Below are 18,500 nucleotides of genomic sequence, written 5' to 3' on the forward strand. Positions count from 1 at the left end.
GCCACCATAAAATTGTTCTGTCAGGTGTCCTGACATAGAAAAAATGCAGAAGCTAGCAAAGTCAATGCCAAAAAAAGTTCATGAACATAATTTTTCTGATTTTTTCTCAAAGGTAAGACTTGCAAAATGAAAGAAACGATACCAAGAGGCTGGCTTGCATGGAGTGCTACCAACCAAGCACTGTATTGTTTTCCATATCGGCTATTTCCTAAAAGGAAGAATAAACAACACAGTATGCTGGCAAAAAATGAAGCGTATTCACTAATCGTGAAAAAATGGCTTAAACTATATACTAAATTTCTAGAACACAAAGGGTGTATCTACTCTGCAGGGATTAACTCAAAATAAGCTATGCAAATTGAGCTACATCAATTGTGTATCTTATTTTGAAACAGCTTATTTCGAAATAGGGAGCGTCTACACAGCACTTATTTCGAAACAGACCACTCTTCCTCTGACTTCTCTTGTTCCTCGTGCAATGAGGGTTACAGGAGTCAGAGTGAAAAGTGCTCCAGCTTAACAGTTTTTGACACTATTTTGAAATAACTGCCTGCTGTGTAGATGCAGACTAAGTTATTTTGGAATAGTGCTAGTTATTTCAAAATAGTGTTGCAGTGTAGATTCTGCTTCAGTGTAGTGTCTGCTTCATAAGTATTCTACAGATCTTTCTGAGAATTTTCCTTGTGAATATTGCACCAAAAAACCCAAATCTTCAAGTCTACTTTTGGGAAAGAATATGAACTTATCTTATCGATTATCTTATTATATTACATTTATCACAAACAACTGCAACTAATTTTCTGTGAAGTTTGCATACCCCTTCAGATTTTTTGCACACTTCCAGTCCCTGCAGCAGAAACTGAAAGAAGTTTCAGCTAGGGATGTGAAGGACTAGTCGACTAGTCGCTCCCTCCCGCCCCCTTGCTGCCTCTATCAGGGAGGAGGGAGTACTTCAAAGTGGCAGCGTCGTGTGGAGTCTGGGGCCAGACTCAGGGCTCAACATAGCACTGCCGCTTTGAATCGCTGTGTGCAGCCCAGGGCCAGCTAGGGTGTTCCCAGGCTGCACGTGGCGTTTCAAAGCGGCAGCGCTGCATGAAGCCGGGTGTCGGTGGGGGAGTCCCCAGTTGACCCTGGGCTCCAAGCAGTACTTTTGCCTTTAAAGTGTAGCCACTTCAAAGGTGGAGGTGTCCTATCGACTAATCAAATAGTCGATGCAAAATGCATTGACTATTCGATTAGTCAATTACTTGCAATTTAACGTCCCTAGTTTCAGCAAGTTAGCACTCATCAAAAACTGTAGGTGTTCTACAGTGGGGCAAGAATGGTAAGTCACCTACCTATCTTGTCTATTCAGTCTGAACTTGCAAGAGAGATTGACTTTGGGAGGGTTTTGTAATTAAAATCATTTTACAATTAAAAAGTCCAGAAAAAATGAAGCTTTAAAGTGAACTGGCCTAATCATACAATGTTTGCAGTCACATTGGTGCCTTAGAATAGAATAATAATAAAAAAAATCAAGACATCTACAAGATATAATACCTTTATAATTACCAAAATGTGACAAAATAGCCAGACAACTTGTAGGACAGGCTGGGTGTTATGTTAAACAAAAAGAGCATAAAGGAGCATTTTTCAGAAACATAGAATATGTAACAGTAATTTCAGAATTAAAATAAACTTTTTCCATTGCTCATGAGATGGAATGGGATGGGTACATGTGTGAGGGGGCTCACATTGTAAGTTTGCTCTGGGCCCTATAAAATGATTTGGGCCCTGACTAAAGCAGCAAAGACTAATGCTGTTACAACAGAAAAGGAAAGCGAACTGAAAGCTTCTGAGTCACCAAATGGCAATGACAGTTGCTAATAGTGAGCTCTTAAAATGGCTTCTGATGGCATGGGAAAGATTAAAGTATTCAGTAGGTTAGATAAATAATATGAAATACAACCTGTTTAACCAATCAGAAAGCAGTAGTGACTAAAAGATGTTGTATAATGGCTGTTAACTGGCTTGTTCTTGATACTGAACAGGTACCTTCTTCACAAAAATATTATTTGATGCTATGGTTGGCAGTCTCATTAGAGACGCAAAAAACAGAGGGCATGGAGACCAGATAGCTCTCTCCCCCACTTCACTCTTCTGATATTATAACGACAAAGAAATAAAAGGGCATTTCTGAGCTCACCGGTGACATTAGCTCTTTTGCAGCAGAGTGCCAAATGGTCATATCCTGCACCTCTTAAATCCATAGTGAAACTACAATGAAAACAATGGTGTGGAATGGAGCCCACAGATTTGATATCAGTGATGGAAGAGCCCACAAAAAAAGACAGTGAAATAGTATTTATGCAGTTGTCAAAATGGCTAAATAATCAGAACTATGTTTCATACTGGAAGAACAAGTCTTCACATTTGTACATGAATGCTTTTGTTTTGATACACCAGGGGTCGTCAACCTTTTCAAACCTGAGAGCCAAACTACATCAAAATTCAGAACAAGTGGTCAATAAGGAGCCATATAAGAATGTCCATTTGCATGACTGAAAATATACAACTTAATATTATTGATAATTGATATGATGACTAATACTAGCATAAACGAAACATTGTATTCACAGACTTTATTTATTGGGACTTTTGCTACTGCAACTTTTCACACATTTCTTTGAAGTTTGCACCATAACTGGTCAAATCCAGCTTCATGCGCACATTCAGGCTGTCTTCTGTCAATTTTATGGCAGGAGGCTGGGAATTTGGGGGTGCAGGAGTCTGGGTTGGAGTGTGATAGGGGGCTCAGAGCAGGGGGTTAGGGTGTATGATGCATTCAGGAACACAAGGTTGGAGTGTGGGAGGGTGCAGGAGTGTTATGGCAGGGGCATGAGGATGTGGGGGTGCAGGAGTCTGGGTTGAAGTGCATGAGGGGCTCAGAGTTGGGGTGTGGGAGGTGCAGGAATGCTATGGCAGTGGGCTGGAGATGTGGGGGTATGAGGAGCTAAGGGCAGGGGTTTGGGTGTACGATGGGCTCAGGGCACAGGAGTATGTGGAGTGCAGAAGTGTTATGATGCTGTGGCAAAATAGGGACTGGGCCCCAATTGGGGGTTTGTTGGCCAGGTTTCAATTTTAAATAAAAGTAAAATATTATGTCCAACACACAAGGTTTCAACATTGTCTTTATTTATGGCAGAGGTTAGGAGCCTTTTTTAGGTCAGTGGCCACTGACCCACAGAAAAATCAGTTGGGGACCACACAAGCGAGAGGCAAAAAAAAGTCTAAAAACAAAACAACAAAAAAACCCTCCAAAATCCCTCAACCCTCGCTGATGTGGCCCCCAACTAAAACACTTCACTCCCCTGGTGCCTCAGCCCCGTGGTGGGGGGAGAGGCAGGGAGAATTGAGGTTCAAGGCCTCAGGCTAGATTTACTCTACTGGGGTTCCAGGGTTAGTGCATTTTGTGGCCCCCTCTAGGCTCTGGAGTGGGGCCAAAATGAGGGGTTAAATGTGTGGGACAGGGCTGCCAGTGAGTGGGATAAGGATGGGGGTGCAGGAACTGGGGGGGAAGGTGGGATGTAGGAGGGTGCGAGGTCTGGTTGGGAAGTAGGGTGCAGGAGCAGGCTGGGGGGAGGGTGTCTGGCCAGGGGGAAGGGTGCAGGAGCAGGCTGGGAGTGCAGGGTCTGGGCATGAGGGGCACTTACTTGTTTTCACAGCACATGCTGCTCCCAGGTGCCAGAGGTTTTCCCTGCTGCTCCAATGGGAGCAGCGGGGAAAGCTTCCAGAAAGTGCATCTGCACGCTGCTGTTTCCCCAGCCCAGGGAGGGAGAGAGGAGCAGCAATGTGCAGCTGTTTCTGGCTCCACTTCCCAGCAAGCTGGATCTGGTGTGGAGCCTCTGGCCTTTCCCCATCTCTCCCTCCGCAGGAAGCCAGCGCTGATGGTCTAATTTTGCAGGGGGGTGAGGGGGGGGGAGGCTTGTAATGCTGGAGTGCCAGCACAGGCTCCCTGCTGAAGAGGGAGAAAAGGAGCGGGCTGAGCTCTAGCTTCAAAAGGGCCATATCTGGCTCCATAGTGATTCATATTTGGATCGCAAGCCATAGGTTGCAGACACCTGTGATACACTCTCTTCACTAGATGGTCTCTTATTACCACTATCGCAAATGATGTTCCTATATACAAAATGGCAGTAGCTTCATTAACACTAATTGTAAATGGGTATTTGACTATCAAATGAAATGTAGAACATATATGACCATGTGACCATTTTGCGTAAGGCAAACAGAGTGTGTATAGCCTTCTCTTTTCAATGTTTTTTTGTCCACCCTAAATCTTTCAAAAAAGCATAGCTATGTTTAGTATGAACAGATTTTTCTATATACCTGGAGAAATGTGCCCTTTATTCTAAGTTAAGTTTATTCTAAAGCCCTATGGACTTTGGTAACCAGAACAGCATGAAATTTGGATACAAAGCAAATTATGAATAATTTTCAATATATAGCAATGTGCAATTTCTAAAAGAAAGTTTTTCTAGACATTTCTTGGGTTACTGAAATCGGCTATTTGTTCAACAAATTTTTTTTTAGAATTTTCAGCCTTAGTTTTGCTGGAAAAATTGCAGTTAGACAGAAATCAGAAATCCTTGGTGTCTTGTTAATTTGCAAAGCTTTTGTTTGTTTGTTAATAAGGCAAAGAATTTAAAGGGAATGAAAGTGGGAAAGGGAATGTGGGTAATTCATTTTTTCCTGACACAAATGAACTTTATTTATGTCATTATTTTCTGACTGTGTATTCTGACCTCAGTTGGGAAATGTTCTTGTTCATTATAGGCTAAAATATTAGATATTACACACTGTTTTAAAAGTATTGCTGTTCCTCAGGAAACGTTTTCCCTATTCTGTCTTATTGCACCTAAGGTGATTTGTGTGTGTGTTTGGGGGAAGGAGGGAGGAGTTGTCTCACAAAGATTTTTAATCTATTCCTGTATTTACCAAAATGGGGAATTTTGTGATCTGTGTTAATTGCTTTAATTGGTTATATGTCAGTAATTCTTTTAAAGGATCAATATCTTTTAAAGATAACTGAAGAGACCTTTAGTATGCTATAAGAAAAGAGTAAGTTATTGGCCAATAGACATTTCTCTATTCATGCAATTAATACTCGCCATTGTAAAGCTTCAGATCCTCCTGAGTAACAACAGCATTTGCTCCCCAAACAACTAACTTGTAGATAAGGGCTGGATGTTTCGCAGCTGCTATGAGTGCTGTAATCCCACCGTCACTCCATCCCAGCAAAGAGAACTTCTTAAACTTCAGTGCCTTGATTGATGTGAGAAAATTACAGTGAACATCACTGGCCTTCACTACTAACCAGTTGTATCTACCTGCAGTCAAATGTGTCTTAACAATTAATACCTTCAACCGGGGCCAGTCCGAGCCCTTTTGGCGCCCTGGGCCTGGGCGTGTGGCACTGCCCCCGGGCGCAGGGCGCATGCGCAGGCCCGCCCGTGGGGTGCGGGCCCCCCCCCCAGGGTGTGCGGGCCCACCCCCGGGGCACACGGTGCGTGCGCTGCCCAGCCTGGCCCGGCCAGCACTGCTAGTGCACGCGCTGGGCCGTGCATGGCCCCGCAGCCGTAGGGGCAAGGGCGCTGCTGTCCGGCACCGCGGGGCCAGTGCTGCGGGAGCCGGGCGCGCGGCTCCTGATGGCAGCTGTAAGGGACACCGCGTGCCCCTTACAGCTGCCATCAGGCGCCCCCCTGTGGGTTGGCGCCCTGGGCAGCTGCCCGGCTCGCCCATGCCTCCGTCCGCCCTGCCTTCAACCAACATCTCCACAAGGTGATCCTGTCAGAACAGCTATGCCATGGTATGGCAAAGGATTAGTTGTGTAGTCAGTACCAAAGTCTGCAGAAAGCAAATAGTTCTGAGGGCTTGTTCACACAGAAAAGTTAAGTATAAGCTATGATGGGAATTTAAACTGATATATCATATAAAATCCCACTGTGGACACAATTATTCTGGAAATCCTACTCTTCATTACTAGGGCTGGTTCTTTAGCTACTATGGTAACATACTGTATTTGTGAGACTGTATGAACAATTTAATTTATGCTTCATATGTAGGCTTGGCAACATTTTATTTTGTAATCATTTCTACCATTTTTAATGTTTATCAATTTCAATTTTCAATTGTAGGAAATTATGTGGAGGTCAGACAATTATTTAATTACTGTAAATGTTGAGATTCAGAAAAAATAAATAACCAATAAAATACAAATTGTCAACAGCTCATCTCAAAATATACGAAGCAAACAGTCTTAAATCAATTCTAATAAGTTCTCAAACAGCATTATTCTTTGCCTCTCTGTAAATTACTATTGATAGAAATGATTTTTTCATCAGTTTCTGTAAAATGAAATCAATGTTTATTGACCTCTACTGATGAAAAATCGAATCCTTCCAATCTTATTCATAAGTGAGATTTCAATAATCCTTTAATATATGCACTTATAAACATGCATATTTTCGAAAGCAGAATGTACATTATAGTTTTCTGTTCCCAAAAAATATCTAGTCAGTTATTCTCTTAACTTTAGCACTGATGAAATATGGATGGGATTTGGCCCTGCTTTCTACCAGGTTGACTACAAAGTATCTGATTATGTACTCCTTTTAAGGAGACCATCTTTTTCCTCTGAGAAGCAAGTAAAATGGGAGTTCCAAGCTTTCACACTTCGAAGCCTGTCACCTGCTGATGATTAGGGATGTAATAGTATAGTTGATTAACCGATAAGCAGAAGCTTATAGATTAATGCTATAGACTGCATGCATTTCCTCCCCACCCCCATCCCCACCCTCCACCCCTTGCAATTAATTTTTTAGCAGGCTGGCTAGCAGCCCAGCTCAGTCCCATCTTGCACTGGGTCCTGGACTACCCCCACTGCGGCTCTGCATTAAAAGTGTATTAGGAGTCAGGTGGGCAGACAGCCCGGCCCAGTTTGGACCTGTGCCGGGTCTGAGAGCTCAGACCCCTCCCCCCTAGATGGGGGTTGACCGGGGACTATAGACTAGTTGACTAACCAATAAGAATTCATGAGGTTAATCGACTATTCAATTAACCAATATTTAACATCCCTATTTATGACAGCATTTTTGTTCTGATTGGCCAGAGCAGTACTGGATTTTTATGTTAGTCTGCATATACGTTACAGCAAGGAACAACTGGATTTCACGACTAGGGAAAAACATTTCTCATATGTTTCCTGTCAGACTAATTTTGGTTCAACTAAACTCCTCATGCATCATATTTTAGGAAGACTGCATTTTCAATTTCTCAGGGTTCTGCAAACTTGCTACCGTTAAAAGAAATAACTGGTTTCACTGTCCAAACCATGTCTGATATTTTTGGAACACGTTATATTGTCAGAATTCTTAACATGATCAGAGATATTGTATGGTTTAACATAAGGAATTCCACTCACAATTTGCCACTATAGTAGTGAATATTTTATTGTTAGGGTTTCCTTTAACATTAATTTTGCACAGTCATTATAAAAACAGAACAAAACTGCATGACATATTGTTCCCTTTATGATTCTGTAAATCAGTTTTAAAAAATGGAGGAACAATGACAGACATGAATTCTTTGTAGGAGTGTAAATTATATTCATTGTGATTTTAGGAAAACTCTGACTCCCCATTCTAACTATTTCAGAAATAGACCTTACAATGGAAATGTTTCAGTTTAGTTTGCATGATCAGATGTTAAACCTTTTCACTATGACATTTTGTAAGACTCCATCACCACTAAAGAATTCATCAGCTACAATCAGTAATGGTAGCTTGTTTTACCATCTATAGCAATGTGTCTCAACGTGGTCCGCAGACCCACTGTGATAAGGCTGTTACTGGGCTGCTCTGATTTGTTTATTTATTGGCTCTGTAGCCACAGAGCCTTGTGGCTCCCAATGGCTTCAGTTCGCCATTTGCAGCCAACGGGAGCTGCAGGAAGCAGCATGACCTGGGCTGCTGTTTCCTGTGGCTCCTCTTGGCTTCAAGCAGTGGACTGCAGCCAATGGGAGCCACAAGGCTCTGTGGCTGGAGAGCTGGTAAATAAACAAACTGGAACGGCCCAGTAGAAGCTCTCTCAGAGTGGGTCCGTGGACCACTTTGAGAAACACTGATATATAGTTTAGTTTTTCTGGGCTTTATGTAGTGATAAAGTCACAAACATCCTGGGGCAAAATATTTTGGAATAAGAACATACTGCTTACTTACATAGTTAATTCTCATGGCTAAATCTTCTGTGTGATAAAAGGGAAATGGAAGAAAAAACAAACTTCATAAGCAGAACATGTCTTCATCCATGTTAAGTGCTTTGCATAATTTAATTTAATATCAGCAATTACTGTTATAAAACACATAATCCTTGATTTTGGCCCTCCCCACCAACATTAAGAAAAACAGAGTTACCATTATCTCTAAACATTATCTCAAAAGAGTGTTACCTGCATCAGATCAACAGCATCTCTTGCATCCCTTTCAAAAAAATCAGGCGGAAAGTCTCGAACTGGAGGGATAGAATGTCCATAGCCTCGAGGATCCCAGGCTACTATTGTGAACAGCTGCTTGTTCATAGATTTGAGCTGTGGTCCAAAATCACTTTGACTGCTCCCTGAAAACATTATATCTTTATATTAGGACTGTCAATCAATGGGCGTTAACGCCTGCAATGAATGCAGGGAAGAATTAATACGTTAAAAAATGAACGCACGTTAATTGCAGAGGACAGCAAACCAGCATGAGCAGTAATGCAAACTGCCACCAGAGAGCGCACGGAAAAAAGAAGCAGTGAGAAAGGAAAAAAAATCTGAAAAAAATCCCAACTCCAAAGGAGAAGTAAACAAGAAGTAAAGAACCTCACACACATCCCTCTCCCCTCCTCAGGTGACCATATTTTTAAAAATAAAACAGCCTGGGGGGCTTGCCCAAGTTGTTGTCCCTCCTCCCCGGCAGGGGTGACCCAAGCCACCCTCTCTTTGCCTCCTGGGGCTGAGACTGATCCTCCCCCCACATCTGATTCTGGGGCTGAGTCCCCCTCCTGAACTCTGCATTGCCCATGGTGGGATCTACCCCCCAGCCTAAGGGCTGACCTCTCCCCTGAGCTTGGGGGCTGCCTCCCACCCTCTGGCTCTGTGCCGCCCGCAGCTGGGGCTGAGCTAAAAAAGGACTCTTTCGAATAGGACACAAATATATTGATTATATAGAAGAATTTATTGAATTATTCCATACATTGACACAGCTCTGCTGTGTTTTCATGATCTATAGGGATTAGGGCTGTCAATTGATGTGCGTTAATGCCTTTGAGGCAACGGGGCAGCGTTTCCAAGGGACAGCGAAACGTGGAGCTTGGTATCAGCTGCAGTCCTCAGCTGACCCTGGGCTCCACCTTGCACTGCCCCTTTGAAGTGCCGCTCCGGCGCCACAAAGGGGCAGCACTGCACAGAGCCTGGGGTCTGCTGGTGACTCCAGCTGACCCCAGGCTCCCATGGAGCTGTCTGTTGGAAAAGCTGGGGCAGTCTTTCCAAGGGGCAGCGCTGCACGGAGCCGGGGTCAGCTGAGGACTCCAGCAGCGATGGCCATTTGAAATGCCTCTGCAATTTGAAAGTTGAGATAAATCCACAAGAACCAAGTACCTTTCTCAAACTTACTATAACTAGGAATTGAAACTAACAGAGGATCAATTGTTCATTAAAAACCTTTAGTAGTATTCTAATACATTTGAAGGAAACTAATATAAAAAAGCATTCAATCTTGCCTACTGAGCAGGACTTCATCAATTAATTTAGTTGGGACACATTTCAACAAAGAAACTTAGCTAAATGGCCTGGACCATGACCACTGTTTAATCATGACAGTACAAATAAAAATGTTAATGAATGAAGATATTTTCTTCCATGGGTAAATAAGGTAATATACTCATTTTAAGAGTTTTCTGTTGCACCCATTACTGTAGGATGTAAGACCTTGATTTGGCAATATTTTTCAGACTTATATTTCCACACATTTTTAAATGAATAGGGTGCCAGGAAATCAGCTGGGCTGTAGAGTGCAGAGGATTCTGTTGGACTACAATCTCAATGAATGCAAGGGTTGAGATAGCAGTTTTGTGATCACACTTCGTAGCCCCAGTATTATACATCAAAAGAATGTAAATCCAAATTTCATCCAAAAATCGCTCTACACTTCTAGAATTTAAAAGAAGATGGTCAAATACTTTTAACACTCCTATCAGAATACTCAAATACCTGCTTTTACATTAGTACTGTAACTAGTAATTGGAGACATGACAGAACCAGTGGAAGTTTATGACAGCACATGGGCTCCAAAAAAGAATTCTATTACCTCCACAGTGTACAGCATGGTGCAATTAGCTGATGATATTAAGAGATGAGTTTTCTTCCCTTGCAACAACGTTTAATGCCACTATCGGAAGCAGAATACAGAGTAAATGGAAAAGCATTGGACTGACCTGGTATTATAAATCAGGTACTAATTTTATTGGTAGAAAGCACTATGATCCAAGTGCTTGAAACAACTAAAAAGTGGGCTGCTTTATTTTAAGGACACCTTAGGAATAGTTGAACCACTTATTAAAACAACTCCTAGGCTACGTCTACACTGGCATGATTTTCTGGAAATGCTTTTAACGGAAAAGGTTTTCCGTTAAAAGTATTTCTGGAAAAGCGCGTCTAGATTGGCACGACGTCATTTTCGCGATCAAGGCTTTTTTGCGGAAAACACTACTGTGCTGTTTACACTGGCCCTTTTCCGGAACAGTTTTCCGGAAAAAGACTTTTGCCCGAACGGAAGCAGCATAGTTTTTCCGGAAAAGCACTGATGATTTTACATTAGATCGTCAGTGCTTTTCCGGAAATTCAAGTGGCCAGTGTAGACAGCTGGCAAGTTTTTCCGGAAAAGTGGCTGACTTTCCAGAATAACTTGCCAGTGTAGACATAGCCCCAATCAATAGGCTCCTTCGGTCAATAGATTGCTTATAACTGCCTATAATAAGTTTCATGTCTCTAATATGCTATTGATCATTTAACATTTTATAAAATTGCATCAAAAAGAATTTGTCATTTTTTGCATAACATTAAAACATGCCTGTTCTAAGATATTATGTTCCAAGCTTCAGCCCAAAGAGATTTAAAACATGCAAAACAACAAAATCTGCAACTGGAGTTTTAGTGATAATAATTAAACTATACTGATGCACATTTCAAAATAAAACTATGTATACATTTGGGATGTGAAAGGTTAATTGGTTAACTGGTAAGCTTCACCCTTAATGGGTGAGGCTTTCCAGTTCCAGTTAACTGGTAGGGACAGGCCTGGCTCTGCTTCCGGGGAGGCTTGGCTGCAGCTTCTGCCATATAAAGCTTATTTAAGCTTTGTAATGCAGAGCCTGCAGTGTGTGTAACTGCTATGATTTTTAGCGGTTACGCCGTTACATTTTTAAATGCATTTTTACATTCCTACTATACATTGCAAAAATCAATTTTGAATTCATATGTGGGCCTTTCTAGACTCCTCTTAGAACAGGATCAATATCAATAATGAACAATTTAAGAATTATTATTTCTCATACACCATTAGCTCCTTTTCTTCCTATTTTTGCCACCATTTCTCCAGAAATATGTTCCAAATTTATGTATTTAAAAAAATATTTTGTTACAAAGTATGTCAACAAAAAAAACGGTACCCCACTTTGTATATTTCAATTATCTATGGCTGTGATCTAGCAACCTACTTAAGCATATGCATAATTTTAAGCACATGGGTAGATCCAATGATTTTCTGTCAAGTGACACTAAGCAAATGAGGAGCAGCATTGTGCATCAGCTTTATGCACTTTCTGGGTTGTTTTAAGGTACAGAGTGTTGCATCATAGTGACTCAGTCTAGAGATGACAAAGGTAGCAATTATTGTGGCAAGATCAGTATCCAAAAGTAGAGGTTGCAACTGCTAGCTAGATGTTCCTGGCTACTGACACATTATGAGTCTCTGAAAACAGCTGAGAATTGAAAATACAACCAAAAGGTGAACATATACTCTTGTTCAAAAACTCAATATAATCGCTGCTATTTTTCCCCTTCAGGAGAAAAGGTCTTGTTTAAACAAGATGTTAATGCTGCCATCAGTGTGCTCATTATTATAGCTGGAACTGGAAGACACCCATACTTTTTTTTAGAGATTATCATTCTTCAGTCTGTATATACTACAGTATAAAACACAATGGACCAGACTCTACTGTTTTGCACCTTGTGTGGTCATTTGCACCTGTGTAAAGTGAACATAAGAATGGCCATATTGGGTCAGATCAAAGGTCCATCTAGCCCAGTATCCTGTCTTCCAACAGTGGCCAATGCCAGATGCTCCAGAGGGAGTGAACAGAACAGGTGATTCCTGTTAAGTGATTCCTCTCCTGTCATCCATTTCCAGCCTGTGACAGAGGCTAGGGACACTATTCCTACCCATCCTGGCTAATAGACATGGATGGTCCTACCCTCTGTGAATTTATCTAATTCTTTTTTGAATGCTGTTAAAGTCCTGGTCTTCAGAACATCCTCTGGCAAGGAGTTCCACAGGTTGACTGTGTGCTGCATGAAGAAACTTATTTTTGTTTGTTTTAAACCTGCTACCTATTCATGTCATTTGGTGACCTTTAGTTCTTATGTTATAGGAACAAGTAAATAACTTCTCCTTTTTCACACCAGTCATGATTTTATAGACCTCTATCATATCCCCGCTTAGTCTCCTCTTTTCCAAACTGAAACGTCCCAGTCTGTTTAATCTCTCTTCATATGGGACCCGTTCCAAACCCCTAATAATTTTTGTTGCCCTTTTCTGAACATTTTCAGATGCAAAGTGGACGTACAACATCACTGAATCAGAATGTTAGCGGTTTACACCCACTTTGTGCTGGTGTGAGTGATTACAGAAGGTGCAAGGCCATGGAGATTCAGACCTAGAATATTTGCATCTATAAGGTTCTGGTGTTCTAAATAAGAATAACTTTGTAAATCTGCAACTGCTTAAAATTGAGTTATCTTAACTCTATTACATCTACAAAATTCTACTTTTTACAAAAGTAATGCATAAAAACTAAAATGTTGCTGAGAAAGAGCTACAAAAAATATGAAATAGCTTTAGAAAAAACAAGAAAAAAAGTACTGATATCAAGTCCTAATATGATAGAAATTACTTACCTAACATTCCAGGAAGCAGCAGAACTGCATGATCTCCTTGTCCTGTCTGCTGATAATGCAGGTGCACTCCATTCACTTTGATTTTAGCAGACGTTATTGAAGTACTAAATGAAAAGAAAATTATTCAATAAGATAATATCTCATTACGGTGCAGTTTTTCAATGACTATGCAGTAGTTATTAATGCTAGACACTGACAGCACAGTCATATTTAAAGGGTTCTATTTGCCTTTGTGTAGGAGGTAGGTTTGGGTGTGGATATGTGTAAGAGAAAGAATCAAACACAGATTGCTTACTACAGCGTTTCCCAAACAATGGGTCACGGCCTGGTACCCGGGCCGTGGGAAAAAAATACCGGGCCTCAGCATGGCTGCCAGGAGGGGAGCAGAGCAGGGCGGGCTGGGAGGAAGTGAGGGAGGGAGGGAGAAACAGGCCACCAGGTTGGGGGCAGCGGAGCTGTCCCTCGGAGATCCGGGCAGGCGGGTGGGCAGCTGGCGAAAGCAGAGCTGGGGGCAGCGGGGCTGTCCTACGGCGATCCGGGCAAGTGCGGGGCGGAAGAAGCAGGGTTGGGGGCAGCGGGGCTGTCCCGCGGAGATCAGGGTGGGCGGCTGGCGGAAGCAGGGTTGGAGGCAGCAGCTGTCCCACGGAGATTGGGGGATTGGAGTGGGCGGCGGAACCAGGGCTGGACAGGAGCCAGGGGAGATCAGGAGGAGGAGGAGGACAGGAGAACCAGCTGCCGGAAGCAGGGCTGGATGGGGGCAGCGGGGCTGGTTGGGGGGGTCGTCGAGGGAGCGGGGCTGACTGGGGGAGATTGGTGGGGGGTGGAGGGAACCGGCCACCAGAAGCAGGGCTGGACGGGGGCAGCAGGGCTGGACTGGGGAGATCAGGAGGAGAAGGGGGGGCACAGACCTGGGCACAGGCAGACCCTGGCAGACGAATCAGTCTGGCCAGGGATCCCATTTTGTCCCCCCACCCACATACCCTCTCTCGAGTAGTTGCAAACTGCCTGGCAGGTAGACACACACAAACAGCGTGAGCACATCTACCAGCCAGGCAGTTTGCAGCTAGGGATTGGTGCACCTAATTATAATAAAACTTACGTAATTAGAAAATACCAGGCATTTTATATGTCTGGTAATTTCTCAATTTCTTTCGCAGACAAAACCTTCAAATACCGGACTGTTGGGTACAAATCTGGACACCTGGCAACCCTACCCTTCCTTGCACCCTCCCTCCTAGCCAGATACCCTACCCACAATCTGCTCCTGCTCCCGCCTCCTGGAGTGCTCATGTGGCACTGGGTCCCCCAAGCCCTGGCCCAGACTGCGTAGAGGATGAAGCCGGGTGAAACACTGAAAATTTATTCATTTTTCATTCTTTTTTTAAATATGTGTTTATATTTTGGGGCTGCAAAAAACAGTACTGAAAAAAAATGCGTTCCAACTATAGTAAAAAGTTTGGGAAACCCTGATCTAGCCAGCTTTCTATCCATCTTACAGTCCATTTATCCAATCCATATTCCCTTAACTTGCTGGCAAGAGTATTGTGGGTGACTGTATCAAAAGCTTTGCTAACACTGGCACTGGGGGCTTTGGGAGGACCAGAAACAACTTATTTGAATAGTCATCATTTGCTTAATGAATATGCAAATATGCAAATGAATGTTACTGGTCCTCCAAAAGCTCGTGAATGGATTTACTGGTGCCCGTGTCAAAAAGTTTGGGAACCCCTGGCTTACTGGAAAATAGAGGAAACTATATGGGAAGTCAGGCATGTGACATTTTTACTTCATATTATGCAGTTCTGCAAAATGTCTCTTAAAATAAGTTGTATTTTTTGGAATAAAAGGAAATTTTGCAAACCTGCATCACATTATAAAACAGGACACCTCTTTCTAAACACCTTCCTCCTTCCCAATATATAACCCTCAGAAATTACACTTGCTACCCTCCCAAGCATAGAGGATGACAGGACACATTGCTTGGCATAGGAGCCAGTACTCTGTGGGAAGACAGAACATTGGGAGCTCCAAAAAAGAAAAGAGGTAAGTGCTAAATTTTGAATGACCTTCTTAGCTTGGCTATTGGAGGTGTGCAGCATGTTACTAACTTACTAGAATTCTGTTAAAATCCTTGGTATATCACTTTTCAGCATTTTGTTCTGCACAGTACACAAATGAAGTGACAGAGTAAGAATAAAAGCAGAAAAATGGTTAGTTCTAGTTTATAAGATGGACTGCACATCCACAAAGGGAAGCAAATGGGGAATAAATCACTTCCCTTGCTGTCTTGAGCAGACTACTTGGCTGTGTCTACATTGGCAAGATTTTGCACAAAAGCAGTTGCTTTTGTGCAAAATCTTGTCCTGTCTACACTGGCCGCGAGAATTTGCACAAGAACACTGATGTTCTACTGTACGAAATCAGTGTTTCTTGCGCAAATACTCTGACACTCCTGCTCAGGGATAAGTCCTCTTGCACAAGAACACTTGTGCAAGAGGCCAGTGTAGACAGGTAACATCAATTTCTTGCGCAAGAAAGCCCGATGGCTAAAATCTTGCGCAAGAGAGCATCTACACTGGCACGGATGCTTTTGCACAAAAGATTTTAGGGATAGGAATATGCTGTCTCCCCTAAGTGCAAAGAGGTAACACTTCCTCTTGTATAGTTCCAATGTAGTCTTTGCTGCTGGCATTTTTTTAAATTACTTTGTTGTAAGCATGTTTAATGGTGGTAGCTTTGAAATGTTTACATTTTATACTGATGGTAGCGCAATAATAGGAGATTTTAAAAAAAAATCAGTGTAACTACAGCCTTAAGTGCCTACACAAGTAAAAATAAAACAAAAATGTTAAAAGGAAATGTCATGGTATTAAGGAGCTGCTTCCAACTGGCAGCTGCTGTTGAAACTCATTCTCTGCTGTTACATATCAGAATGTGGTTTATGGTTACATTATGTATGATCCACAAATTGTGTAATGAAAAAACCTGCAACTGGGAATGAAGGAGGAAAATCTCATCATACAATGCACTTTAATATAATCTCAGCAGAGGATATTGTTCATTTAGAAAATGCATTACTATGTAAAATGTTCCAACAGGAAGAAGTAGCACTACAAGATTATGAAAGTCAGTCACAAGCATAGGAAAATTAACAGTACAGACAAAGTCTAAAACATGAAAAGATGTGTATTTGCATAGTTTGGAATTCTGATACCATCATCAGTTAATTCTTAGAGAGAACATAGCTACATTTTAGAGACTGTTGGGTCTCTGCTAACCCATTACATATTTGTGGGAATATAAATTAATTTAAACCGTAATATATATATGTTACTATTTGGAATATTAGTTGGCTTTAGGCACTAAATGTTTCACAAGTGTAATCTGTGAACGAGAACATGGTGCACTGAAAGTGATTATTTTTTAGTATCTTTGAACTGACTTTTGAAGCCAGTCCGTTTCAAGTGGCCAAAGCACACAAAGGAGGTATTAGCACATTTTAAGTCATAACCTCTTTTTCTGCTCTGAATAGCAAAAACCTTGTTGAATATTGAGGGAATGGAGTACAAAACCATTTCCCATTGAAGAGTCAAGAAGATAACTAGATTACTTTTACTTTTGTGTAAACTTGTATTCTGGCAGCATAAGAACTCAAATATGCAAGTGTGGGAGCTTTCTTTTATTCTGCTCTCTGTAGGATCTCATCACTGTAGTACCTGAGCATCTTACAGTAGTGCATTAAGTGGCATGAGTTACATCAGGCTGTTTTCTTTCCATCTCCCACCCTCTTCTCAAGGTCAGAATTGTGTGTGCAGATGGTAGCTTTTCTTTTTCTTAGTATGCTCATTATATGTTGTGTTTGGAGAAAGCAAGATAAAAAAAAATGCATCTTGCACTTGGCATGTAAGATGATGATTGTTCCGGTGGTCCTTCCACAACATAAGACCAAGCACATATTAGCCTTACCTTTCCAAGTTATATCTTCACTGCAGAAAAAAGTGTGTTTTTACATTGAAAGAGCTAACTCAGATAAGCTATGTCAATGACAATTCTAGCAGAGACAAAGCAAAGAGGTAGTCTTTTATTATCTGAACTAGCTACATCAAGGTAACACCTACCTGTGCTGTGTGTCTACTAGGATTGTACATCCAGAAAGCTACTTCAAGTTAGCCAGTACAATGTCAAATTGTAGTGAAGACACAGCCCTACTCTTCACCCTACTACACTCAGTCCTGACCAGTCAAGGGAGCACCTGCCAGTGTCAAAAGTTCTGTTTTTAGAAAAGCATTCAAGCATGAGCGTAAGCCTATCCCTATTCAGGAAAGCACTTATAAGCCCCATTGAGTTTAAGGACTTAAATATTTGTTTAAGCACTTTTTTGAATAATGTGAGTGTCAACCAGAGCTTCTGAGCCCTCTTTCCTCCTATGGGTAATTTCCTGTTCCAGGACAAAGGAACAGTCACTTCAAACTATAAGGACAGCTTCCTCAGTGACATATCCTCCTCCTTGCTTTTTCTCCATGAGCTTCCTAGTGTTCCATAAGATTTACCTAATTTTACATCTATTAGTTAACATGTGTAAAGTTGGAATTCTATGTTATGGTATGACAGCACCAGCACATAGGAGTATTTGGATTCAAAGACAGACTGCCAACAATCCCACAAAAAGTTTGTGCTTTAACCTGGTATTAATACTGCGTACTGGAGGGTGAAGAGAGGGAACAAGCCATTTGCGAAGAGAGGGGGATGAGAGACTGAGATATTTATTCATTTTTTCATTTCAGCAAAAATGCTTTTTCTAAGCCATAATGAAAGAGGGAAATAACACCATTGAGCAAACAAACCTCTATTAGCATATTTGCACTTTGTTATTTAAATAGGATACTACGTATATTTACAACATAACATCGTTGTAAACTCTGAGGTGGACCTGAGGGTATCTTTCATCAGGAAACATTTTTTGCCATTTGGTGTAATTTGGGGGAAGATTCCAAAAGCCAATTCCCTTCAAATAATCTGTTTTTTCAGAGGTATTTTATGATCCTCAAAGATGTATTTGACAATGCTTCTAACAATTTCCATAAAATGATAAATACCATCAAAAAGCAAGAATATAATCTCAACCATTCCTTCAACTAGTTACATTTTAATAAAGGGCAATTTTAACACAGCCTTGAGGATAGTTAAGGAAGCACTTTAGAGACAGTGATATAGATAATAACCTAAGTAAGAATAGCTGACTGAAGTG

General features: G+C 41.6%; 1 protein-coding gene across 5 annotated transcripts in view; it reads right to left on the minus strand.

Annotated features, from left to right (window-relative positions):
- The window catches only part of BPHL (biphenyl hydrolase like), a 34,343-nt gene that overhangs the window by 10,826 nt on the left and 5,017 nt on the right, over positions 1-18,500 (minus strand). For all 5 annotated transcript variants that reach the window (XR_012901681.2, XR_012901682.2, XM_075921330.2 and 2 more), the window contains exons 2-4: positions 13,253-13,356; positions 8,489-8,655; positions 5,151-5,304 (exon numbers count right to left, since the gene is read on the minus strand). Coding sequence is in view for 3 of the 5 variants with exons in the window: in XM_075921330.2 (XP_075777445.2) it covers positions 5,151-5,304; positions 8,489-8,655; positions 13,253-13,356 (425 nt within the window). In the remaining 2 variants the exon portion in view is untranslated. The remainder of the gene's footprint in view (positions 1-5,150; positions 5,305-8,488; positions 8,656-13,252; positions 13,357-18,500) is intronic.

This window comes from Pelodiscus sinensis, chromosome 2 (genome assembly GCF_052426305.1).
Source record: "Pelodiscus sinensis isolate ZL-2025 chromosome 2, ASM5242630v1, whole genome shotgun sequence".
NCBI classification, from domain to species: Eukaryota; Metazoa; Chordata; order Testudines; family Trionychidae; genus Pelodiscus; species Pelodiscus sinensis.